The 27,211-nt window shown below is 36.2% G+C and overlaps 1 protein-coding gene across 4 annotated transcripts in view; it reads left to right on the plus strand.

Annotated features, from left to right (window-relative positions):
* Nucleotides 1-8,945: 8,945 nt before the first annotated feature.
* The window catches only part of ITPRID2 (ITPR interacting domain containing 2), a 38,625-nt gene continuing 20,359 nt past the window's right edge, over nt 8,946-27,211 (plus strand). For 3 of the 4 annotated variants that reach the window (XM_009182555.3, XM_009182559.3, XM_009182556.4), the window contains exons 1-9: nt 8,946-9,514; nt 9,853-9,898; nt 13,242-13,291; nt 14,113-14,169; nt 16,087-16,126; nt 16,213-16,311; nt 17,876-18,084; nt 18,947-19,647; nt 27,124-27,196. In XM_009182555.3, coding sequence (XP_009180819.2) covers nt 9,304-9,514; nt 9,853-9,898; nt 13,242-13,291; nt 14,113-14,169; nt 16,087-16,126; nt 16,213-16,311; nt 17,876-18,084; nt 18,947-19,647; nt 27,124-27,196 — 1,486 coding nt within the window. In that variant the 5' untranslated portion in view covers nt 8,946-9,303. The remainder of the gene's footprint in view (nt 9,515-9,852; nt 9,899-13,241; nt 13,292-14,112; nt 14,170-16,086; nt 16,127-16,212; nt 16,312-17,875; nt 18,085-18,946; nt 19,648-27,123; nt 27,197-27,211) is intronic. The other variant, XM_009182557.4, reaches the window with a different exon arrangement.

The raw sequence follows: 27,211 nt of genomic DNA on the forward strand, positions 1-27,211 counted from the left end.
ATTTGGACCCATGTGAGAATGCGTATACTAGGTTCCTAATTTCTTTTAAATTGTCAAAGAGGCAGTAGAGACATATCCTGCCTGCGTTTAACCAGAACTTCCCTGATCACAATCCAACAGATGTTCCCAAGTCTCCCAAAAAGGCTTTTGAGTGATTGTTGCAAATATGCTGAGAATATGTGCTTCATATTCTCAGTATAAATGATTTTGGTTTATAATATCATTTATTTGTTGATTAATGCTTTTAAAATGTATTCATTTTATCTGCAATATCTTCACTCGTATCATTTCTCTAAAGTATATACATGAGAAATGTTTATGATATACAGTAGTATGTTAACGTTAAAGTGTTAACATTCTTATACAGTCATGCATCACTTAGTGACTAGGATATATTCTGAAGATCCTTAGGCGATTTTGTCTTTGTGTGAAAATCATAGGGGGTTCTTATACATACGTAGGTGATACAATCTATTGCTCTGAGGCTACAAACCTGTACAGTGTGTTACTCTACTGAATACTGTAGGCAATAGTAACACAGAAGCAAGTATTTGTATATGTAAACATTGAAAAGGTACAGTGAAACTTCCGTATTATAATATTAGGGACCACCATTATATATTTCAGTGGTCCATCATTGACCAAAACATTGTTATGTGCCATATGACCCTAATTGCTGCCCACGCCTTCCTGATGAAAGTATTGTGTGGTGGAGTGGGAAGCACACTGAACTGATGATATGGATTCTTGCTCCTAACTAATTCTCACTAACTAGTTGGCTGACCTCAGGCAGGCTACTTAAAAGTTTCAAGCTCAGTTTTCCTTCCCTGTAAAATGGAGCTGTAGGAGGCAATTCCCTCCCCAGGATTCCATTCACTTAAGGGTCACACTGACCCTGTGCTCATCAGCTATAAGTGAAGAATCCTTTCCGTATGATGAGACTAAGTGACTGCTAATGTTTCTCTAACAGTGGGGCTGAAATACTATGAGACCATCGCATATGGCAGGTAAGAGCATGGGTTTTAGGTGTAGAGTAAGTCCTGGTTCTTCTCTGCCACTTTCTAGTAGGTAGCCTGGGGACAAGTATTAACCTTTCAGAGGCCCAGTTTCCCTATCTATAAAGTGAGAATAATACAAACACTAATAGTTTTTGTATTAAATGAGACAGTGTAAATCCAGCCCAAAATACTGTGTCTGACACAATAGAAGTGCTCAGTCAAAAGCATCCATTTTTAACACTGTTATTTCCTTGGCTCCACTGAAATAACAGCTCTTTTAGTAGTACTTCTCCAAACTGATTATCAGTACTATTGTAATTACAGTGCTTAAAGGATTTTAAGGTGCCAACTTGGGCTGACTTGCTTAAAAATAATTGGAAAGACATGGGCTCAAGGGATCTTTAACAATTAAGCAAAACAACCTGCATGCTGACCTTTACCCTGTGGTTCTTTTATTTAATAACAGTCTATTAATAAACACAGCTTTAGTTCTTTAATACAAATGTAATCCAAGCCAAATATGCTATCTAACAGCTGTAATAGACTTTCTTGTCCCAAAGAAATTTTGATGAAACTTTGCCTCACTTTTCAGTTTGTTTTGAAAGAAGATTATGGAGAAGCTCTTAATTTTGAGTTCCTATCAATAAATATTAAGTCTCCTTAGTTTTTGATTATATGTAGATAAAATTTAAGTAAAAATAAATGAGATAAAGTCATTCATAGACTGGTGAGAGAATTTTTGAAGGCTGTATGTTATTTTATAATTTTAAAACAATTACTTAACCATAAAAGAAAGGGGAAGGAAAAAAAAGTCCCCAAAATGTAGGAAACCAGAATACTTGCTTTGCTGTTAATTATAGCAGGAAATATCTGTGTGTTTATTATGACCTTGTACTTCCATAGTCACATTAACTTTTAAACAGTTTTCATTCCCTTTACCAACAAAGGTAAAGCCTGCCTTGTGGAAACTAATCATTTGCAAGGGAGTTCAAGGAGATTACCTGCATAATTAAATCAGTAGTAACTGGCTTGTTCCCACAACTTGAGGATGGACCATTTGTGAACAGGCAACACTACGAAGTGTAGGACCCTCTATAGCACCTGTTAATTGGCTCACAATAATCTGCGGGGTCAACTTGTGCTAAAGATTATTTGAGGACGCTCAAATTTTATGGCAAGTGTTCTATGTTACCATTATGTGTTTAAGAATTTCTTCTTAATGATTCCAGGTTTCTTTCCATTCATGAGATGTGAGCCTCAACTGATCTGTAGCGGGTTGTGGAAAAGCAATCACTATATTTCTGGTAGAAAGTTATGCACAGGATACAGGATAAGTCACATGTTCCATAGACCAATAAGAATCTACATGGATATATAAATCTGTAATATTTGCATATTAAATATCTAAAATTGAAAAAGCCATGGTATAGACTTGTTTTAATTATAATAATTCAATTTTTAAAGTTTCTTAAAAAGTAGCTTATTATTTTCAATTTCCATAGCTCTATCTCCTTTAATATTTTATTATTTGATTAACTCTCATGAGACTTGTTTTAAAAGCAATTTGAAAGGATTGCATATTGCATTTATATAACATTTTCTAATTGCCCATAGTCACTATTTGTCAAATACCCATTTAATCAAAAGAATTGCATTATTAAATGTGTATATATATATATATATTTTTTTTCTGAGACAGTGTCTCACTCTGCCACCCAGGTTGGAGTGCAATGGCACGATCTCGGCTCACTGCAAGCTCCATCTCCTGGGTTCACGCCATTCTCCTGCCTCAGCCTCCCGAGTAGCTGGGACTACAGGCGCCCATCACCATGCCCAGCTAATTTTTTGTATTTTTAGTAGAGACAAGGTTTACACCTTGTTAGCCAGGATGGTCTCAATCTCCTGACCTTGTGATCTGCCTGCCTCGGCCTCCCAAAGTGCTGGGATTACAGGCGTGAGCCACCACGCCCGGCCAAGTGTGTATGTTTCATAGCTTCTGAATTAGAGACAAAAAGGGGGACTTAAACTGTTGCTAAGCTCTTGTATATCTGCTCATCATCACAGTGTTAAATGAAGTGTCTTCGTTTTGAAGTCCTGCTTGCTCAACCTAGTACTTTTTAGTTGGTGATGGGATTCGGTGGAGTTGAATATAAAGAAATAGCCAAACTGGTTTACCAGAATCCTGTCTGAGTCTGGCAGAAAACCTGTTCTCTCCCCATTTTGTCCACCCTCAAACTTGCCAAGCCTTGTTCGCTTTGGCTTTATTTTTAAAATGCATTTCTGGTGAGTGAGGAAAGGTTTTGTACTGTGTTTTCAATGACTCACCCAAAATAACTCCATTCAACTTGTAAACGGTCCTGTTCTGAATGCAGATTGTATTTGTTCTGAGATGGGCATAAAGGAGCTGCAGAAGGGAGATTAGAGAAGGGAAACGTGCTGGGAGAGGCCAGTGCAGTTTATATTTATTCAGGTTCAGGCACATACCACATTTATTATTTTTTTCAAAGACTTGTGTGTGTGTGTGTGTGTGTGTGTGTGTGTATGCTAAAGAACCGTTATAAGGTGTGTACCATTGAAAGCGCTTCAAGATACAGCAGTGTTAGAGAGATGTATGGTTCATCTAGTCACGAACCTTCCTTTTCCTGCTCTTCATAAAATACAGAAAGAGAAATTTACATGAAAATATATAATTTCAAATATATGCATCGTGAGCTGTAATTTTTTTAAAGTTCTAAATGGCTCCGAAGAGAAAGTAATCATATACATAAACAAAAGAGCTAGAATATAATCTTAAATATGGAAGAGAAATTAACTATATAATAAGACAGTGCTAACACTGGGAAACTCAATAATGACATCCTCCTGTTTGGTTGTGTGTTGCAGAAAAATTCTTAATATCATCTTGCATGGGTACAGACTCTGCATTTCATATGGACAGATATACCTTTTTAGAAGGTTTTATGATTCAAAACATCAGAGACCTTTAAAAGCAACATTTTAGGGCAGGGCTGAGAAGAAAAAGTAAAAGGATTGATCCTAACTTGAGAATTAGGCTTCACAGATAGAAAGCAAAAATGTTTGTAATTCATGTGTAACTATGTTCAGTAAAAAGGATTTCAAAACCTCCTTTGAGTTGTTTTATGAATTTGTGATCAAACAGATCAAATAGTCTATTCTGTTACATAATCTTGCTTCACTTTATTGTTGATTAAGAATAGATGAGCCATTCTTACCTGTTGCTCAGAAACACCAGAGGATTGAGCCACTGAAAAGAAAACAAACTGGCCACAAGGTTTCACTGAGGAAAGAGTAAATTTAGCATCATGTGTCAAACTGAATAAATTGTGATCTGAGAATGAGTGATAAAACTGACAAGCCTTTAACATGCACAAAATCAGAAAGTATGTAAACTGATAATTTACCCAGATTGTATAATTTGCAAGGCAAAATTCTAGTGGTATTAACACCTGCTTCTCTTTCTTATCTGTACTTGGGAAAATAAGATAAATCAAAATAATGGACTATTCTACATATTAATGCTTCCTTATGAGGAAAAGCAACTAATATAAAAATCGTTGAATTTTTGCTAATGTGGAAGAACTCTAAGATCAAAAGGTTTACAGGCTTTAAACATGCAATTTTATTGCTTTAACATATATACAATAACTGGAAATACTAAAATCAGAAATATTTTAATAATTAATAATGGTTTCAATAATAGAGGACTATATCAATAACCCAATTGAAGTCAGACTAACCAGCATTCCTCATAGTTCAATTACATGATTTGTAAATAAATCTCTGAAAATTTTTGACGTGTTTACTCTTATTTGTTAATTTTTTTTTTTAATTCTCTTTCATGCTATTGCAAATTATCTCACTGGTATCCCTGGAAATGTTAATGGATGCATTGAGGGACCAAAAAGATTTCCTGTTGAAATGAATTTTAGAACTATTGGGTTTAAAAAATTAAACAGTTTTTAAAAACAAGTTTTTTTTTTTTTTTGAGACGGAGTCTCGCTCTGTTGCCCAGGCTGGAGTGCAGTGGCGCGATCTCAGTTCACTGCAAGCCCTGCTTCTCGAGTTCACGCCATTCTCCTGCCTCAGCTTCCTGAGTAGCTGGGACTACAGGCACCCGCTACCGTGCCCGGCTAATTTTTTGTATTTTTAGTAGAGACCGGGTTTCACTGTAGTCTCGACCTCCTGACCTTGTGATCCGCCCGCCTCGGCCTCCCAAAGTGCTGGGATTACAGGCGTGAGCCACCGCGCCTGGCAAAAAACAAGTTTGGAAGACTTCTCAAGTCTTTAACATTCATTGTGACTGTGCTGGGGTGGAGTAAGAGGAGGGGATATAATATGCAGTGTTTTCCATTCTTATTTCATATAGAATTTTTTTCTCCAGGCAATACTATCAAAACATAAAATGCTACTCTATTCATTTAACCTGATATTCTACTTACCTTATACCTCTCAGCCCCCTTTTGTCTTAATGAAAGGTGAGAATTTGAAGAAATAACTGCAACTCTACCACTCTCTAATCAGATTCTAAATATTAAGATTGTGATGCACAAAATGCAATTTTTGAGTATATAAATATTATTAAAGAAACAATACCATAACTAGAACCAAAATGGCTTAGCCTACTCAATAGTAAATCTTGTTTTGTAATTTTAGATATCTAATTAAACCAAGAACAATGTTTCCCTTATGATTTACACTTTCCCATATAAAACTGCCTGATTTAACCAAAGTATATGTTTTCTATCCTTGCCTGAACTTATGCCAATTTTAAAATACAGCTGCATAAGCATGATGATAGATGCCATTTGCTAATATGAGAATTATTCCCCCATATGAAATTGATTGACTTTTGTTTTCTGCAATATAATCATTTTAATAGCTATACTGAGCCCCTACATTATTTCATGTGAGATTCACATCAATTTGGGAAGGTAGTTATCATGATTACTATTTCAAAGATGAGAAAAGTCATGGCCCAGGAATATTAGCTGTCTTGCCTTATACCATGCAGCTAGAAAAAGAGGGAAACATTTCAAACTTCAGTCTAACACCAAAGACCAAGTTGCTTCCACTATGTAATGGTGGATGGAATTATCCACACTTAATATACATTTCTTTCTTTTTCCACCTTGCAAGCATCATTGATTCAGACAATACTCTTGTTTTGTTTTGTTTTGTTTTGTTTTGAGACGTAGTTTCACTCTTTTTGCCCAGGCTGGAGTGCAATGGCACAATCTCAGCTCACCGCAACCTCTGCCTCCCGGGTTCAAGCTATTCTCCTGCCTCAGCCTCCCCAATCGCTGGAATTACAGGCATTTGCCATCATGCATGGCTAATTTTGTATTTTTAGTAGAGATGGGGTTTCTCCATGTTGGTCAGGCTGGTCTCAAACTCCTGACCTCAGGTGATCCGCCCCGCTTCAGCCTCCCAAAGTGCTGGGATTACAGGTGTGAGCCACCATGCCTGGCCCAGATAATACTCTTTATGTAGAGCTTTGCAATGTATACTTGCAGTTGGTGTACAATATAGTACTTGTTTGGGAAAAAATCCTCAAAGAAGCAAACATGTAGACTTTCTTCATGTGTAGTATTCATTATGGAATAAATGAAATACTCTGGGCATTTTAAAACATCTGTAAAAGTTGAGAATACAATGAAAAAACCTTACATTTCAAGGCAATAGCATACTACTTCAAGGGTTTCCTTCTCTATTACTTCTATACCCTCAACATATGTCACTAAAAAATGCCATGTAGAAGAAAACATACATTTGTGTTACTGGAAACTGAAAATGTATATACTGTATTTTGTTACCTGCTGGTATTTTTTCCCCGTTATTACTTGACTCTGGTTGTTTGATTTTTTTAAAACTATGGCTCATTATTGCCTTTCACAAGAATTCTTTGTTGTTGTCATCTGAAAGCGTATTTAAACAACTGCAAACCTAAATAAAATATAAGCATTATAGACATAACATGACACAAATTTTTAAATAATCAATTTAGGTGTCTCTTTGAAGAACACACAAAAAAAGAAACTACCTCAAGAAGACGCATTATCCCTTGTGGGATCAGCATTTAAAAGTGTAGGGGGTACAAGAATACTGAAGAATGTTCTATCATCTCTCACAATTTACAATCTGGCTAGTAAGCCAAACATACCTTCCAGGGCCAGTCATATTATTTACTGCACAATTCAGTCCCCAAATAAATGACGTAGACATGTTGTTGTATATCAGATCCCTGTGGGAGTGGTGTGATCAGGAGTGGTGGAATAGTGGAGTCAAAAAGTTCTGGCTTAGCTAGATTTTGAAAGTCATGAAGATAGTGGATAGAAAGAACAGGAATGAATTAAGAAGCAAAGACAGTAGGCAACAGCACTTCGATATGATAGAATTGAAGCTGGGAGCAGCAGAGGAACAGGGTGGGATACATAAGAACCCTGGATAAAACTTTGAAGGCAGCATATTTTGTGGCACTTGACCAGCCCTTTCAATGCCTCTTCCTAGGTACCTTCTTTATTCATTCTCTTTTTCATCTTCCACACGGGCAGCGAGACTCTGGCCTATTTTGGAGAGCCATTAAACTGTTAGCTGCATCCTACTACAGGACCCTTGAAGGCTGAGAAAGTCTTATAAGTTCAAAGAAAAGATTTTCTAGTAGTGAAATTTCAAGCCATAGAGATACTAATATCACGGTTCTAACTCCCCTGACATTTGGCAGTACATATATGAGGGGAATATTATGATGGTTTTGGAAAGATAGCCTGGATTTTGGATTTGATCTTGGGGATATTAGTAAACCATCAGAAGATGTCCTGGAATTGTAAATCTAGAGCAATGCGCTAGAATGGAGATAGGAAAGAATGAAGGCAGGAAAATCAGTGTGCTATTTTAGTAGTCCATGACTTACGTGTAAATGCCTGGACAAAAACTAGGCACTATTTCATCTCCAGAGCATTCTTCATTCCAAATTCTCCAAAACTTATGGTTTCCTGTAGCTATCAATGACAATGCACTTACTTACCTTGTAATTCGAATGCTTCCATTAGGACTTTTACTATGCTCTTGACTTTAATTTCAAATGAAAAATAATTCCTTCCTTAAAATATTATCTCTATGCAAAATACTCTTTTCAATCAGGTTAAGATTTTAAAAAGTGTTCTTACTTGTTCTTCAGAGTAGAGTACAATAAAATATTGGAAGCCTTACTTATATGTATAGTTTAGATGTAACATTTAGGGGAACAATGTTGCTTGATAGGTCTGTCACATTGTGTCTGGTTTTGGATAGAATTTGAGTCTTTTTGCTAATGAGAATTTAAACATAACAAAAGGGAATGCTGAAGCTGGCTTTAGAAACAGTGTTGAACCCTGACATCATTTGTTTCTTGTAGCATGCTGTCTCACCAAAATCCAAGCAACTATCTCCACATTGTCCCAATTATTGTTTGCTCTATTCTCCCTCCCCTAAGTCCAACTTCAATATGAAATTTCCAGATTAAATATCCTTTCACAATTCATTATCATTCATAACCACGATAAATAACTTTAAGTATGAAAGTAGCACTCCAGGAAGCTTGGTCTTTTGCAGTTTTAACATTTTTGGCTACACTAATCAAGCACCTCTCTTTCGGTCCTTACCCCAATTCCTTGGACACTAAATAGTCTACATTCAGGCGACTCTTTGAAGTGTACGTTTCAGGGTGCCTAAGCAGACACTCGTTTTCTCGCGGGGGCAATTTGTGAGACTTGGCTTCCCCACTTTCTTTCTATTTTTGGGAGAGGGAGGAGGAGGAGAAGAGAAGGAAAGATTATTAACAAGCAAACTAATCTCGCCCATTCCGCGGGCAGCAGAGGAGGGCTGGCCTGCTCCGCACCACGCCCCGCGCGCCCCCGGCCGGAAGGGGGCGTGGGCCGCCGCCGAGGGAAGGCGCGCAGACGCGCAGCGGCCGGCCTGCCCGGGGCGCGTCAGGCTGGGGGTGGGGAGCAGGGGCCGGGCGGGCGCTCGGCTCCCAGCCGCGCTCCCTCGGGCCACTAGCGCTCCCGCGCCGCGCCCGGCCGGCTTCATGTGAAGCGCCGGCCCTCCGCCCCTTCCCTCCCCTTCCTTCCCTCCCTCCCTCCCTCCCTCCCTGTCCCCTCCTCCTCCTCCTCCTCCTCCTGCGGCGCCCGCTTCAGCTCCCCGGGGCCCCCTGCCCGGCCGGGCGCTGACAGCAAGGGCGGGGGTCCCCGCCGCCGCCGTGTCTCGCACAGGGTCCGGCTGGGGTAACGGAGCCCCCAGTGCGGCCATGGACCGACCCTTGGCGTCGTCGGCGGAGGCGGAGGAGGAACTGGAGTGGCAAGTGGCGAGTCGCAGGAGGAAGGCCTGGGCCAAGTGCCGCAGCTCCTGGCAAGCTTCAGAGACGGAGGATCTGTCCACAGAAGCGACGACGCAGGACGAGGAGGAGGACGAGGAGGAGGACCTCCCCGGCGCGCAGCTGCCGGCAGCGGGGGGAAGAGGTCGGTGCGCCCGGCTGGGCTGCGGGGGGAGGCTGGCGGGCTGGGGAGAGTCTCGTGCGCCCTGGGCGCCTGCCACGAGTTCTGGTAGAGTCTTGGGAACCGTAGGCCGAAGGGAGAGGGGACACTTCCGACCTTCAAACGCGCGCGCTGGACGAGGCGTCCCCAGCGTCAACACAGACTACTGGGTGCCATCCGATTTCCCTGCCAAGGGACACTGAGACGTGTCGCTGAGGCTGCATTTGCCGTGGTGGATTTTCCTGCTTGGGAGGGTCCTGGGTGACCCTGCTGTCGGAGTGCTTCTGTGTGGTAACGCGCTGTCCCCTTGCTCTACCCCCCAGGAAACGTGCCCAACGAGAAGATCGCGATATGGCTCAAGGACTGCCGGTGAGTGCTCCCTGGGCCGCCCGCGTCCTGGAGGAGATCCATGCGGACGGGACGCTGGAGCAGAGCCACTCGGGCCGCGTCCCTGTGGGTCCCGCGACCGTTGTAAGCTACAAACCGGAAAGTGAGCCGGCGGATAGCTTCCTCCTCTAAGCGATTAGAAATGGAAGTGCTGTGACCGCTGATTATTTGGTGACCGTGTTGACTTTACAGTTAGGACTTCAGCTGCTCGCGCGTGGTGTTAGCATCAGAGATCAGAAATCCAAAACAGATGATCGTGCCGTATTATGTTTGTTCTGTTTTTATTTGAAAGAATTCTCACATTTCATAGGATATTTTATTTTGCTTTAGTTTTGGCATCTGTACAACTGGCACGGAATCATTTTCCTTTCCAATGTGTTTTAAGATGAGTTTAATTTACCTAACTACACTAAATGGGCTTTAATTTTATTTCTGTTTGGGGAGCTATTAAAACTAGCTAACTTTGTACTTATAGTTTACTTCTTGAACATGGAATTGTCAGATGACACTGGAATTCTCAGGGAATAGAACTTTTAAAAGCATTCAGACTGCATAAATCTGTTTAATTATATGCTTTGGCAAGTGTTACAAAAATGTTTGATAAAATACAGAGGAGATGAATCATACTGCAAGTAAATCTGACTACAGCGAAATGTGCTTGTTTCCTATTTTTTCCACTTTAATTGCTAGTTGTAAAATCAAGAATGTAGCATTTAAACTTTTGTTGGTGTTTGCTTTTGAGCATATTTTTGCCTTCTCAATTTAGGCTTTCTTAATATTTCGTTCAAATATTAGAGATGGGGTAGTTTGTTTTGTTTTGTTGTGGCAAGTGATTCATATGCCAGTTTGCCTCCTCTAAAGACAGAATATTGGCTACCATGATATTAATGCCCTGTTTTGATGAATCGACTAGAACCTTATTGAGCACTCTTTATGACAGAACTCGTATCCTTTATTGGAAGTGTCATAGACCCTTCTGAAATATGATGAAATATATGGAATAACTTCTCTTTAAAGTTGCACAGAGGCAACTACACTGCTTGAAGTCCTTGGACCCCAGATTTACAATCTAGCTGTAAATCAATCTCCTGGTTTTCAGATAAGCCTTAGATATTAGATACTTCACTCAAAGTATGGATCAAGAAATTGTATTACTGTGCTACTGGTTCATTTAATTGTTAAATACCAAAACAGTCTATAATTTAAAAGCTTGAAATTTTGAATATACATGTTCAGGCCTTTTGGGTGAGATCTGATGAAACTAGTATCTTTCGTTTCCTCTTAGAAATGTATCTGAGCAGTTGTTTTGTTACTTTTACTTAGGTCTTTTAAAGCCTCCAATCTGACTATTTACCTACAGTCCTCAGTACAGTAGTGGCTTACTTTAGGTTTCTTAAAATAGGCTTAGCATTACAAATACGTTTATAATGTTTTATTGTTTAAGTTCAAGTGCATATTAAAAAGAATTTAAAAAATTAAGAACAAGAGAAGAATCACACTATGTTTTAATGACCTATAGGATTTAAGATTGTATGAGAGATCATATCAATTAGATAGTAATAAGTGCATCTTTTTTGAGACAAGTGCAGTAGGCACATTCACCAGGACACAGTCAATCCCTGACAATTTCAGAAGTTTTGTTGCCAATACTGATTTATGTGGGAAGATTCTGTAGTTTGCTGCTCCTTCCCTCATGGATTTCCTTTTTGTTCCTACAGTTGGCACCTATTCTACGCAAGAATGGCATTCATTTGTATCCAGGAAAGCTAGAACAAGTAGTCTTTTAATCTTGGCTATATTATCACAGGTTCGACTTAGGATATGTTGCATCTGTATTTTTGTTTTAAATAACAACTCAAGTTCCTTCCCAGAGTTGGACATTCTGTATGTTGTTTATTATGTACAAATGACCTTAAGACAGCATTTTACCCACTTGATAAGTTCTCAAATAGTCTGTTTTTTAGTGCCGTCCATATCCTGAATAAATATACCGTGTTTTCTTTCCTTAAAGGGAGTCTTTATTTTGATAACCATTTGTGGGGGGACTAAGTAAAAACTGCTTGAATTAACATTGAAGAAGTGATAGAGATTTTGATAGAATTTGGAAGGGAGCAACTATAAAAGGAAGATATTTGTTTTCGAAGGAGGATTCCTGTTATTCTGCTTATCTACCATTTTCTGTTAGTGCGTAGACCAGTAGAGACATCTGTGGACAGAGTAATGCAGTGTTTACATCCAAGGAAGTAGCCATCAGGAAAGGATGGCTTTTTAAAGACATACATTAGAATTTTATTAAAATATATGCAAAAAATGGATTAAAGCTTTTATGAGTATATTTATAGTAATTGCTTGTGATTCTTTTACATTTCAAAAGTACTAGTTTTTTAAAGAGCTGCCATTGTTAGTATACTTGTAGAAAGTTTTAACCTTTAATTGGCATTTCCTTGAAACTGGTATTTTCATAATTGATCCCATGTCTCATGTGAATTTTTAACAGGTATAAATTGTTACTGAAGAAAGGTTTGTATCACAAAACAGACTCTCCAATATAAAACAATGTGTTTCTTACTATAACTTGATTTGAGAGAATTAAAAGTGTTTGTTTCTGTATTTGAAAAATAATATTTCTCTCATCTGTATTTGAACTACAAGAATGAAAAAATTTTAGCAATGGCTAATCTTAATGGTGATTCTCAAGTCAACTTTTTAGTAATTTTCCAAGTTAAATGAAAAATGTATGTATTTTTTAGCTAAAAACAGAAAGCAAATCTCAAGCTTCTACATTTAAATAAAGAAAAAGTTGGGGCAAGGGGGAGGCACTATGTGATGCTTTGAAATGCTAATGATAGATTAACAGATGAGGTTTAAGGAAACTGTTGGGCCTCATTTCCAACTACTCTTCACTTTTTAATTTTATTAAGGTTAAGTTACCTATGACTGAAGATTTGTTTTCTTCTAATTTTCTTTTTTGATGGAAGGGGTTGAGAGGAACAGACATTTTCTTAATGCTTATTGTCAGTCATTCTCTCTTTTTTGCAAAGAAAAATGCCAATTCATATGATTTGTCATTGCCATTTTTGCCCCTAATTGTTGGCACATCAGATGTGATTAAATCATTCCTGCTGAACTGACTTGATGATAGGTATTTACTTAGTTACTGAATATTACTTATGTAATCTACTTGCATTCCTTGTGTGTTTTTGGAGGAGAGTTTAACTGTGATTAGAAGCTTATTGAGCTATAACTCTTTAAGTAAGGCCATGTAATGACAACTTTCCAAACAGCCTTTCACAAGACTAAGGCTAATATGTTTATATGGTTTCAGTACACCTTTGGGAGCCTCACTGGATGAACAAAGCAGTAGTACACTCAAGGGTAAGAGAAGGTTGCCTTTCTAAATCTGTTCTTTATGACAGCTCTACTTCTTTGTCCTCTGGGTAAACGTATATATGTGACTGATAAAAGTGATATTCATGTTTATAATGCTGTTCTGAGCTAGAAGCAAAATGGAAAAACTTTGTTGTAAACTGTAAAACACTAGGGAGTTTAAGCAAATTGCCTAGCCTTTTCACAGCGTGAAACTTACATCTTTATTGTCCAGTTAGATATTATAAAGACTAATTAAATATAAATATATGCAAATATAAGGAAAATACTTGAGTGAACAAAAGTTGAGTCAACTTTAGTGCAGCATTTCTTTGCTTACATTAACTGAAATTGCCACACCTAAAATTTTACCACCTGTTCAAGACAGAATTCTAAAGTTCAAAGTACAACAAGCATGTGCAGGTAGTTGCAAGGCATATAAAAATATATTTACAGTGTCAGGAAAATCCAGCTCCTGACTTAATATGAGATGGATAAGAAGAATATTTGCTCCAGAATCTGGTTTTCCATGAAACTATTGGTATGTAATCTAATTGAACATCTTCAAAAATATAAGTTTAAAACAGCCTGTAGGTTGGCTTCTGATAACTTTATGTTGCTGGAAAAGTGGTTTCTTTACGTTAAAGTAAAAGCGTATACCTGCTTCTTGAAGTTACATAATCAAAATAATGTCTGAGTACGTTCAAGTCTGAAACATTTTACTGTATAAGATATTTTGCTGGGTGAATTTGTTTTAACTAAAATAGTGATTTTATATGAGGGTAGGGAGGAACAAAACACCAGGATGAGTTTTCAGATGTTTTTTTCAGGTGTGCTTGTGAGAAATGGAGGAAGTTTTGAAGATGATTTGTCATTGGGAGCTGAAGGTATGTTTGTTTGGAAGAACTGTATTTTTGTTTAGTTTTCAAATTTAAAAATGAGAAAGCTCAGGTTTATGATCCTCAACCTAAATTTAAGGGTCTTGAAAATGTCTCAGGTACATTTCACATTACCTTTCTATGTTAATAATCTAGTCATAGTCTGTAGGATATATGTAGGCATGACTCTGAAGAACCATTTGAAGTGTCCATCTGTCTTTCTTGTACTAAATGCTTAAAGGAACAGTTTGTAACAAACCGTGGTAATATAACTGAGGGAAGAAATGTCCTGAAAAAGGAAGGACGCTTAAATATTTATACATGGGAAAATGAAATTGAAGCTTATTTTTAGCGCAAAATAGACTTATGTCATACTTACAGCTGCAGCTTGTCTTTCTCTTTGTATTTAAGTGTCTCCTGTCTTTTCCCCGTTTTCCTGATTTTTAGAAGATTAAAGGGGAAAGACAAAATAGCAGAGCTAATAGAATTTTATTAGAAATCATGCTGGTGTTTATTCCAGAAAGCATTAGATTTTAAAAAATGTGTTGTGCTATTTAAAAATTTTTACAGGTTATGTAATGTTTTCCAGTAGATTTATAATAAAGGTTTCTCACACAAAAAATTAAGAATTTTAAATTATTTTACTGGTATTTTAAAAGCTATTTTATAGCTCATTGATCATATTGAACAGATTATTCATAGCTGTATAGCTCAGTTATTAATATATACTTTTTTAAAAAAACAAGAATTAAAAAAATCTTTAAAGCTTACAATTGATGAATAGTGAATTTATATACTTAATTTAATATCCTTGATTTTTTGCTGTTTTAAATGCATCTGTAAGGTAAATTACTATTTAGAACCTTCTAACATTTAAAACTCTGGAATATGTGAATATATTCATTCTTATTATATCTGTTCATATGTTTTCAGGCTCTATAAAAAGCTTAAACTTACTGCTTCCCAGTCAGTACAATTGAACATGTTGTGAATCCCTTATTAAAATGCACTTTGCACTTTTGATATTTGCCTTGGTAGTTTGATAATATTGAATGATTTTATTGGAAACCAAAACCTAAAAAGGAATCTCATGAAAGAGTAAAGCTATTACGTTGTTTTACTGAAAATTACTTCAAGGCTATTTCCAGTCATTAAGTAAATAATTACTGAGTGCTGTGAGTTAGGCACCTTTCTGGTGGATGTACAAAGAAACGCAAAATTGTCATGACTTTGCAGATCAGAAATGAAAAGCAATTCATGTGTGCTGAAATAGATATGTTTATAATTAATTTTATTCTTTATATTTGTCTATAAAAGTTAAATGAACTAAAGTTAACTCTAAACATTGACAACACGTATCTGTTTAGAACTTTAAGCTAAAGTTGTATTATAAAGTTGAAAGGCAATTTTTAAAAGAAAATTTATGTTGAAATAAGTAGAAGTTTTCAAGTTATATGTGTGAAAAGTCAGTTATAACCTTAAAAAAATCTACATTAGAAATTGACGTATACTATTGCCACACTTCATGTTAAATCATATTTTCCTCTTAAGATATTATTCATTAATAGCTTTTAAATTTAATAATTAGTACCACATATATGGTACATATCTTCCTCATTACTTATTTCTAACTTGCTAAAGAAATTTAATTGGTTCCCTATACTTTTTTTTATTTTAAGCACTCAAATGACAGTAGTTAGTTTTATGTTGCCAGAACACAAAAACACCCTTTAAAAGCTCCTGGCCCTGTTCTTATCTATCTGTATATTACTTTTAATGATGCAGATTTAATGGACCAAGATAAGTGTTTAATATATTAGGCATTTAATTCTAATATTGTAGGTAATTTGATTTCTTGATAATTGTATCATAGTAGTTATAGTCCTACTAACAATTGTGCTCTACATTTATTGTTTTTACCTATAGCCAACCACCTCCATGAAAGTGATGCTCAAATTGAAAACTGGTATGTAGCTGTTTTGCTCTATTTCTTTTAAAAAATGAAGACCATTAATGAAAATAAAGTTTTATAGAATCTGATTTTGTTTATAGCAATAATATCTTGGCCAAAGAGAGACGATTACAGTTTCATCAGAAAGGGAGAAGTATGAATTCCACTGGATCTGGGAAAAGTAGTGGGACAGTCTCAAGGTAACATATTCTGAAATTGTGTTGGAATTACACTGTGTTGTAGATGACCTACTCTTATCATTTTTTCAATCTTGAATTTTACCTTGATAGTATGAAATCAGAAAGAACACAAAAAGAGTGTTTCCTGAACCAGCACAACTGATAGGAGCTTTTGTTTTGTTTTGCTTTATTTTGAGATTAAATAAAAAGCAACAAGTAGGTTTATAATGCTGCCGGAATCCATAAATGAGTATTTGGAGCCCCCTCAACAACCTGAAAGAGGAACTCCATAATGGAGTAACTTGTAATTGTGGAGAACCAAAATTCATTCTGTTAAGGACTTGAGTTAATTCTGACACAAAAATCAGAATAAATTTTTCTAAGTTACAGCTTGATATGTAAGCATAATTTTTTTTCAACATATTAAACCAAAGATCTTTCAAATATATAGTATAGTCAGGCACAGTGGCTCACACCTGTAATCCCAGTGCTTTGGAATGTCAAGGTGGGTGGATTACTTGAGCTCGGGAATTCAAGACCAGCCTGAGCAATATGGTGAAACGGCAAAACGCTGTTTTTACAAAAAATGCAAAAATTAGCTGGGTATGGTGGGGGCCACCTGTAGTCACAGCCACTTGGAAGGCTGAAATGGGACCCAGGAGGTTGAGGCTGCATGAGCTATAATTGTGCCACTCCATTTCAACTTGGGTGACAGAGTGAGATGCTCTCAAAAAACACAAAAAACAGCAACAACCCCCCCTCCACAGAGTATATTAAAATACATCAGTATATGTGCCTATGGAATCCAGTTTAAACTATTATCCAAATTATAATATTAGAATCTGAGCATTTTCTCTGAAACAAATTGAAATGTCTCTCTGTTGAAGTTCCATCTCTAACTTTCCTGTTTTCTTCAGTGACTCTTAGAAAGCTTAGATTATCACTGGTATGAGAGAGAAGGGATACTAAATATTTAATTCCCAATAGAATTAGAGTAGTTACCTTTGTGTAATCCACACTCTGTGAACCTTACTCCTCCTACTTCCTAAGTGGAAGTGGTTGGAGAGAAGTTGAAAGTAAGCTCCTCCCTCAATTCTCTGAAATCAGCTTGTTATCTTTATTGTCTCTCCGAGGACAGTTGCCACTCCTAGGACAAGGATAGCAGAAAAGCTCAAGTTTCACAAAATGTCCCTCAGTTCCCTCAGTTCCTTTTCATTTCCTCTTTAATCTGTTTATTCCTTATTCTTGGTCATCTGTCCTCTACTTGTTTTAGCTGCTTTACAGGGAATCTCTTAAAATGACAAAAAAAATAAGGTGAGGAATCACATAGGGAATCTCTGAATGTGTTCTTTGGGGTTAGCTCTTTTCTGCAACTCTAGCAACTTGAGACAATGAACCCTTTATAAGGGCATTTATTCCTTAGTACACATGTGTAAACATGGTAAAATAATGGTTTACAGAGCAGAAGCTGAGAAAAAAGATTTTATTACAGGAAATCAATAATATGTATTCATTTATAATGTGATATGGACTATCAGTTTATTTTATATTTTCATGTTTCCTTTTTTACCCCCTTTTTTTGTAGTGTTTCAGAATTGTTGGAACTTTATGAGGAAGATCCTGAAGAAATTCTTTATAATCTTGGATTTGGACGTGATGAACCAGATATTGCTTCTAAAATTCCTTCCAGATTTTTTAATTCATCATCCTTTGCCAAAGGGATAGATATTAAAGTATTTTTGAGTGCTCAGATGCAACGGATGGAAGTAGAAAACCCAAATTATGCTTTAACAAGTAAGGTTTTTAAGTGTTAGGCATACTATTTTCTTAAATTATAGCATCTACAGCAAGATGGTCTTATTTTAAAGCCTTAATAATTTTCAGGAATAGCACTGGAAAGTAAAGAGATTGATCAACACAAAAGCCATTTTTACATGTTAAAATTAAGCTATTTTATTACTCTTTATAGTGGTTAATTTGCCTATTTTTTCCCTCCTCCCCAATTCTTGACTCAAGTGTTACCATAACTTACTTGCAGAACCTTATTCTTATCTACAGATCGCTTTTGTTCAAGAAGAAAAGAAGTAGGGAAGGAGTCTTGTTAATCTTAAATGAAGTCAGTTAATTTCAGGAACTAGTCTGGCTGATTTGATCAGTTTCACTCATATCTTTGATTATTTTCTTTCTGTTAGCCAAAGATTCCAAAAATAGGATTCCCTGCATTGTTCATGGATCAGTTTTAAGAGATTAATAAATCCCCCCCCCTGCAAATTAGGTATAAAATATATATTTACATGCATTTGCTTAGAAGAATTTTGAAAGAGTCTTAATAGAGTTCAAGACTTAAGAATAGAATCACAGCTGTAGATCCAATAGCTAGTTCTTTCTGTTTTATTCAGTGTTGCCATTATGCTTTGTGTTTATTTCTGGTTTTTTAAAAATACAAATTCTAGTGCTTAGAGTAAAAATCTTGCTCCTTCTTCCCACCCAGTGAATGTAGAGAAGGTTTAAGTGTTAGATAAGGAAAAAAGAGAGTTTTATAATCTTTGTGATCTAAGGGTAGTTTTTGGAATTCTAAACAATAATATACATTTAATATATGTGTATGTGTATATATTAAATATAAACATATAATTAATATTTTTTCTTTTGGTAGGCCGTTTTCGTCAAATTGAAGTGCTTACTACTGTGGCGAATGCATTTTCTTCTTTATATTCCCAAGTCTCCGGGACTCCCCTGCAGAGAATTGGAAGTATGTCCTCAGTGACCTCTAACAAGGAGACAGACTCACCTCCACCTTTAACTCGAAGTAACACTGCAAATCGTTTAATGAAAACACTCTCAAAACTGAATTTATGCGTCGATAAAACAGAGAAAGGAGAATGTAGTAGTCCTTCTCCATCAGTTGAAAAAGGAAAGATTCTAAATGTTTCAGTGATGGAAGAAAGTGGCAATAAAAACGATCAAAAGTCTCAAAAAATTATAAAGAAGAAAGAGTCATCTTCTATGTTGGCTACAGTTAAAGAAGAAGTGTCTGGTAGTTCAGTAACTGTTACAGAGAAAACTGATAGTGATAGAATTTCTGATGAAGCAAATAGTAATTTTAACCAAGAAACTGAAAATGAACAAAGTAAAGAAACTCAAAGTCATGAGCGTCAACTGGGTGAGGAATCTGGTATTATAGAATCCAAATTAGATAGTGATTTCAACATATCCAGCCACAGTGAGCTAGAAAATAGCAGTGAGCTGAAAAGTGTCCATATATCCACACCTGAAAAAGAGCCATGTGCACCACTGACAATACCATCCATAAGAAATATAATGACACAGCAGAAAGACTCCTTCGAAATGGAAGAGGTAAGTAAAAAAATTACTGAGACTGGTTTCAAGTTGCAAACTCGGAAAAAAAGTACCAAAAATGTTTATAAAATAAGAGGTAGCTAATAGATTTATACTAGAAAAATTTATCCTAATTTTGACTTTCCAGGTTTATGTTTCACAAACCAAGAATTGGTCTCAGGATTATGTGATTTCGAGGTAATGGGACAGTTCAGTAGCTCCTCCAGATGTTCATCCACTTGTTGATATTCGAACCTTAAGCCTCTTTTCTCTCTCAAGGGTAAGATTTTGATGCTCAAGAAAGCCCTGAGAGAGTATATTTAAATTCAAAGCAATATTGCGTAATAGTTGGAAACACAGGCTTTGAAATCAAACAGGGGTTTGAGTTCTGTCTGCCACTGAATGGCTATGCCTTTGGCCAAGCTTTTCTTGACACATCTCAGCAGTAAGGATATGTGAAGAAGGCTTTGGGGATAGGTCTTGGTATATGACTAGAAAGAACATGAAGATGTTATGTACCTGCATGGGAAGGATAGGGACCCTCGAAGAAGAAGGTTTGAAAGGCCACTGAATAGGGGTTCTGCAAGCCTAGAAGACCAATGTTTGGTTACTTTTTATTTGTGTCCAGTAATATACCTGCTAGTTAACATAAATTTTTAGTTGGAAAAGTTAAAGATACTTATTTTGAATGAGATTTAGCTAAAACTGCTTCTGAATAGTAGGAGCTGAATACTTTTGTGTTGGAATTATATAGCTTGAGGCAGGAAAACTGATGTTTACCAAGCATCTACCCTGTGCTGGGCATTGTTCTTGGCTCCGTTCATTGCAGTCTATGAGGCACATAGTAGTGGTCTCATTTTATACATGAGGAAACTGAGGCATGTGTGTGCTGATGAAGAGTTGTGGCTATAAATTATATAATGCACAATTTGTCTTTTGTAATTTATTACATTAGATTCGTTTTAGTAATAGTTCACAGTGGTTTTAACATCACACATCATTATTTTAGGGAATTAGAAAATGAGATAGTTGATTCAGCTCATAAATGTCCTCTTAGGTGAGTCTCTCTTTCTCTCTCTCCCCCTCCCTTCTTCCCTCCTTCCCTCACTTTAGTGAAGATTTTTCATTTATTGTAAAATTTCAGTTGCTGATACAGATTTTTGCCTTTTTTGTGGTCTGTTAATACTTTAATTACAACTGAATAGTGAAATAAAAAGGGAGTAGGAGCAGCACCTTGGAATATTTTACATTTTCTTTTGAGCTGTTTTTCCTTTATTTCTTTGTATATATTTATATTTCTTCTATCTCTTTACCTCCTAGTATAATTTATTATCATAATGAGTGTGGAAAATGACTATGATGACACATTAAAATCTGTTTGTTCTATTTCACTCTGATTCCTTTTTGACTTTGTTTTGGTCTAAACTTAAACTTGTTCTAGCACTCATAATTAAAGTGTAAATTTTTGCCTACCATTAGAGCCCTTCTTCTATGACAATTAGATATGACAGTTAATTTCCTTGTTTAATACAATAGCAGAGCATAAAGATCTAAACAAATTATGTTAGGTAATTGCAAATCTGATGCTGGTGATTCCGAATGAACAACACTCATATTTTCAAGTAAGTCACTCTTCAAAGAAGTCAAGGAAGTTTATTTTTAATTTATAAAATTCCTGAATTCTAAGCTATAGTTTGTTTTTAAAATTTTTTATGATACCATACACAAAAGGTTTTTAAAACACTTAGAAAGTGCTAGATGTACTTTTGTGACAAGTTAACCTTTAATGATAGTCTGGGGTTTTTTGCCCCCTCTACTGGCAAAAAAGGTTAATGAAGAAAGTATTGTGGCATTGACTTGAACATTTTTTTGAAGTACAAGATTACATGCATTGGTGGAAGAATATGGAAGATTATTTTTTTTTTTTCAAAAAAAGTATTTATGGTCGACCACAGCTACATTGTAAATATGGGGAATTTTAAAGAAAATAATGTATCTTCAGATATATTTAAAATGTGGATAAAAACCTCCTGGAATTATGTTTTCATCCCTTAGGGGACATTAAAGAGAGCTGGTAGAACAATGGATAAAGAAAGGAAATAATGTGTTACTTTAATTTCCTCTTCTCCCAAGCATTTGAATCATATTGACAGATGAAGAGAACAATCTTAGTGAAGCTGACTTTCAGATCCCATTCAGTGTAGTTTGTTACTATTTTTCTTTTGGACCTCTTTCCATGAGGTTTGATTCTTGACGGAAATTTTATTCTTGTGAAAACAATGAGTAAATATAGGTTAGAGCTTTCTCTCTCTCTCAGTAAATCAGTTCTCAGAAAGATATCTGAGCATGAGCTGCTTTGGGAAGCTAGGAAGGAGAAAATGTTGCTGACATGTTGACTGCATGAAGCTGTCTAATCCATCTTGAGACAGGAGGTAAGATCCCACAGTCACCAGAAGCAAAGAGACAAAATACTTAAATGTAAAGAGAGCTAAATAGATGATGAGACTGATCCTGGCCTGGTACAATGAAAGTGTCTATTTCTTATGTTAGAAAAAGTAAAGGCCAGAGACTACTTTCTGACTACAAAAGTCACCTTGCCTTATAAGGGGTCTTGTAGACTATTTAAAGTAGTTGTGAATGTTTAGAATGATATTTCTTTTTTTTTTTTTAGATGGAGTCTCGCTCTGTCGCCCAGGCTGGAGTGCAGTGGCGCGATCTTGGCTCACTGCAACCTCTGCCTCCTGGGTTCACGCGATTCTCCTGCCTCAGCCTCCTGAGTAACTGGGATTACAGGCACATACCACCATACCCAGCTAATTTTTTGTGTTTTTAGTAGAGACGGAGTTTCACTATGTTGGCCAGGCTGGTCTCGAACTCCTGACCTCGTGATCTGAGCACCTTGGCCTCCCAAAGTGCTGGGATTACAGGTGTGAGCCACCGCACCCAGCCTGTAACTATTTATAAAAAGTTATTAAACCCTATTATTGAATTTTTAATTCTTCCAAATGACTTGCTTCATTAATTCTTGTGTTCTTTTTGAATGGCTTATTTTGAATATGTCGTCGTAACTCTCTGAAGCCATAGATTAGTAGTGTGAATGATTCACATGTTAAACCAAAATGATCCTTCTCAAGCAGATGTTCATCTTTTAAGTGTAAGGGAAAAACTTAAGAAGGAGAACTTTTAACTCAGCGTTTCTGTAAGCAGTTGATTGTGTGGTCTTCTTGGCCTATAAATGAATTTTTATTTAAATATAGCCATTATTGGATATACACATAATCTTTTTTAAGCTACTGATGTGTTAGTAACTGTTTCTAATCCTGTCTTCATACTAATTATTGATTTAACTAATGTACCTCACTACTCATTTTTAGCTGTTCTAGGATTTTTCTTTGTTTATTGGACTGAGTTAAAATAATCCCACTTCAATCAGATATTTGACAGATAATTAAATTGTTCCTTTGGCCTTTTAAATTTAACTGTATATGTTTTGAAGATAAATCCGCCCTAGAATATGAATTCTAACACATGACACGCACAGATGTCTGCTACTCTAAAGCCCAATTAACCACTGTTTTATTATTTGGTATTTACCTAGAGGACCTAAGTTAATTTTTATTAAAAAATGATTTACCTGACAGTAAAAATAAATGATATTTTTGTGTGTATGTGTAAAACTCGAGAGTATTTGTTTAAGATAAATATTTGCAAGTAATTTATAGAATCATAAACTAGTACGGAAAGAGACATTTTAATTCATTTTCTAGTTTCTTCCCTTTACAAATGAGGAAGCATCCCCTCCCTCATTTGATATTGTTTTATAGCAGTGATTCTTCACCATCTTTCTGAGGGCTATAATATTCCCTTTGATATCAGTGCTTCACAGGGGGAAGGAACACAGCAGGTGTCAGTGGAGGATGGTAGAGGAGGATCTCATGTTGTACATTCTTACTACTTTACTGTTTCAAAGTACTTTGACTTACAGTTACATTTGATCACCCCAAGGACCTGTGAGGTAGAAATTTTAATTTTAATTTTAATTTTGCACTTTAAGTTAATTTTGAGGCTGGGCATGGTGATTCACACCTGTAATCCCAGCAGGTGTGGAGGCTGAGGCAGGAGGATCACTTGAGCCCATAAGTTAGAGACCAGCCTGGGCAACATAGCGTGACTTGTTTCTACAAATAGTTTTAAAATTGGCTGCACAGGGTGGTGCATGTCTGTGGTCCCACTTCTCCCAAGGCTGAGGTGGGAGAATCACTTGAGCCCAGGCAGTCGAGGCTGCAGCGAGCCATGATTCCACCACTGCACTCCAGCCTGGGCAATAGAACGAGACCCTGTTTCAAAAAAATAAAAGAAAAAGAAAAAAAATGGATAATTATTGCAGATAATTGTCAGAGGCCATTAGCCAGTAAGTGGCATGAATAAGACTTGAATTTGAGTTATTTTTGACTATATATACAACTTGCTAAAGGTCGGATATGTTGGTATGGTCAGGCGTTGTACAAGAACTCATCATCTGCTACACAGCACCATGCTACTACTTTGGAAAAAGAACGATTTCCTCTGACATTTTTTGAGCTGTCATTAAAAATTAGAATTGTAATTTCTAAAGCTCTAGTTTTGATTTTCTTTGAAAACCATTTTGATATACAATGTTTATACAATGACAACAGCTATACAGTCTCTTTTTAAACTTTAGAGGAAGGGTTATTTGATTTAGAACATCCACGTATTGCTATTCTGTGGAATACAATACAGTAGTATTGTGCTTAGAAGATCCCTCTTAGTCAAGGTAAACATGACAGCTATAAAGAAGCCAAAGTGGTTCACTGAAACAAAAAGTACATTTTTTAAAAAAGAGAAAGAAACCAAAGTGAGTGCCTGTCATTTTAGCAGAACATTGATTAAGAAAGATACAGTCGTTATTTCATGAAAACTTTTTTAAATGAAGTAACCCAAATGTGTGGGTTATTCTGAAGCTGTTTTTCATACATCTTTAAATCGCAAAACATTGAGACCAAGCAATTTTATCACTTTGGTTTAGTGTTTTTTTTTTTTTAATTATGAAACTTTTATTATGAAAAGTTTCAAACTTACCTGAAGATTAGAGAAAATAGTATCATGAACACCCATTATCCATCATTCTAATTCAGTTTTATTTGGCTATTCTTGTTAATTATGAAAGGCTGCTTATAGCAAATGACCAGAATTCTACGGATCATTTGAAACCATTGAATAGGGAAAATCTTGTCACGTAAATCTAAAGTCTATGTTCTATATTTGCTTCATAATTCTCTGTGGTATACCCCATCTCAAATTTGACTGCCTTCTTTTGCACAATTGTGACCGATAATAAAATAAGAAATTTACCGGTTATCACTAACATGTCTATTTCTCTCTTCAGCAAGTGAGTACTCTGATTTTGCTGAGTAAACAGAAGAATCCCAACTTTAGTAGTTTTATTAGTAAAATATGACCCTCTCAGCTTTTTTAAGTGCTCCTTTCTTGCAATTAATTATGGAGTTTGTAGTAAAAGGAGAGAGTAGATTTGTTTTTGCCATAGAGTAGCATCTTGAAGAATAGTACACTGATGATATGTGTTTATTAAAGTCATGTTATTTTGTGATTAATTTCATAAGTCTAAGGAAATAGAATGCATGATAATTCTGTGTTTATAGGTGAGCAGCCGGGTGCCATGGCTCACACCTGTAATCCCAGCACTTGGCAGTCTGTGCAGGTGGATCGCTTGAGCCCAGGAGTTGAGACCCCAGCCTGGGCAACATGGTGAAACCCCAGCTCTACCAAAAATACACAGATTATCCAGTCTCATAACCTGGTCTCAAAATAAATAAATAGGTTAAATTTTTCAAAAAATAACAGTGAGAGATTTGGTATATTAATGCCGTGCCTAAGCCAGTATTCCTACAACATAAATGAAGAGGCATTGGAATTCTATTATAATTTTTTGATCTGGTTGATATTTACTTTACAGAAAGTTACTTGAAGTAGATCGAGCCTGAATAGAAGCTAATAATAGACCTTTTGTTGAATATAAAAAGAAAATGCAATTGTTCCCTTGCATATAAGACAATGGTTTTCCTGTTGAACATGTGTCTGCTGCTTTGAAGAATTATTCTAATTTTAACATAATAATAAAGAATAGTAGAATCTATTTTATGTATCTGATTTACAGGTGATGGTTTTGCATGAGCAGTGTGCTTTCAGTTTTCAAAAGGTTTATAAACTTGCGTTCATGAAGCTATATAGAGCAAAGATAGCACAAATTAGAGCAAATTTTAAATTGGGTAATACTATCTTTAACCTTTGGGCTTTAAAAAAATGTTGGTTATTTCACTCTTATTCCTTTGGAATATTTCTTATTCTTGAATAGCTTCATGACTAAAAACTACCAGAGTTTTCCCTAAAATGTGTTAACTGTTAGTGCTCTAATTTTTGTTTTCAAGGTTGAAAACCCCCATGTTCAGCTAGTTACCACGCTTTACTAGGATGTTCTTTATGGTTTAAGAACAAATCATTACAGAGTAAAGTGACAGAAATGATTGTGCATCTTCCCCATTCCCCATGTATTTAGTGTTGACATAGAGTTAATTATGTCAGAATAGACAGTGTTTGTGGGTTGGAGGTGGTGATTTAGGAATCTGAAAATTTCTAAAGTATGTACTAGTGCAGATAGAAAAATAAAGCACAAAATGACAACTGGGTTTGATACGTTCTTTTGAACAGTGTTTTCAAGGAAGATTTATTGTTAATATCTTTCATTATTTTAGTTCTGTAATGAAACCTGCTTTTCCACGTACAGATCCCAAGTTATATCTTGAAAGAATTTCAGGACAAAGCAGTCTTACACATGAGCAATTTTTGATACCTGAAAGTTTGGAGAAATTTAGAAATTCTGCAGTGGTAGCACTGTGTTCCGTTCTCAAAGATACAAGACTTATAATTACCTCAACTGTGTGTTGGTCATGATGTGCTGTAGTGAGTGTATTAGTATTTCTCCTGGGATTTACCCTACTTTGAAGTTGAACTTTTAGAGAATTTTTCCTTATGGATCTGTTTTTCATGTAATAGCAACATTTTTTTTTTGAATGAAGTAGTTATTAAAATTTATTCAAGGTTGAAAACCCATATGTTGGGCTAGTTTGCACACTTGACTAGGATGTTCTTTACTATTTAAGAACTAACTATTACAGGGTAAAATGATGGAAGCTAGTGCACGTCTGATGCACTGATGTCCATCAGTTATTTTTCTTTGCTACAAACTTGAGTGCTATTGTTAATTGGAAAATAGATCAGAAAATTTAGTTGTGGAGCATTCTAATAATTTTGAGGTCAGACTTCTTAAAGTTTGAATATACATAATGTTTTAGTGCACTTGAGTTAGGTTGATTTGTTTAATGGATGATTATTCAAGAAGCTATACTTGTTTGCCTTAGATTCATGTGGTTTTAACTGCTTAAAACTCTTCTTTAGGTTCAAAGTACGGAGGGAGAAGCTCCTCATGTTCCAGCCACTTACCAGCTAGGTCTTACGAAGTCGAAAAGGGGTAAGTGGACCAGTA

This window comes from Papio anubis, chromosome 10 (assembly GCF_008728515.1).
Source record: "Papio anubis isolate 15944 chromosome 10, Panubis1.0, whole genome shotgun sequence".
NCBI lineage: Eukaryota > Metazoa > Chordata > Mammalia > Primates > Cercopithecidae > Papio > Papio anubis.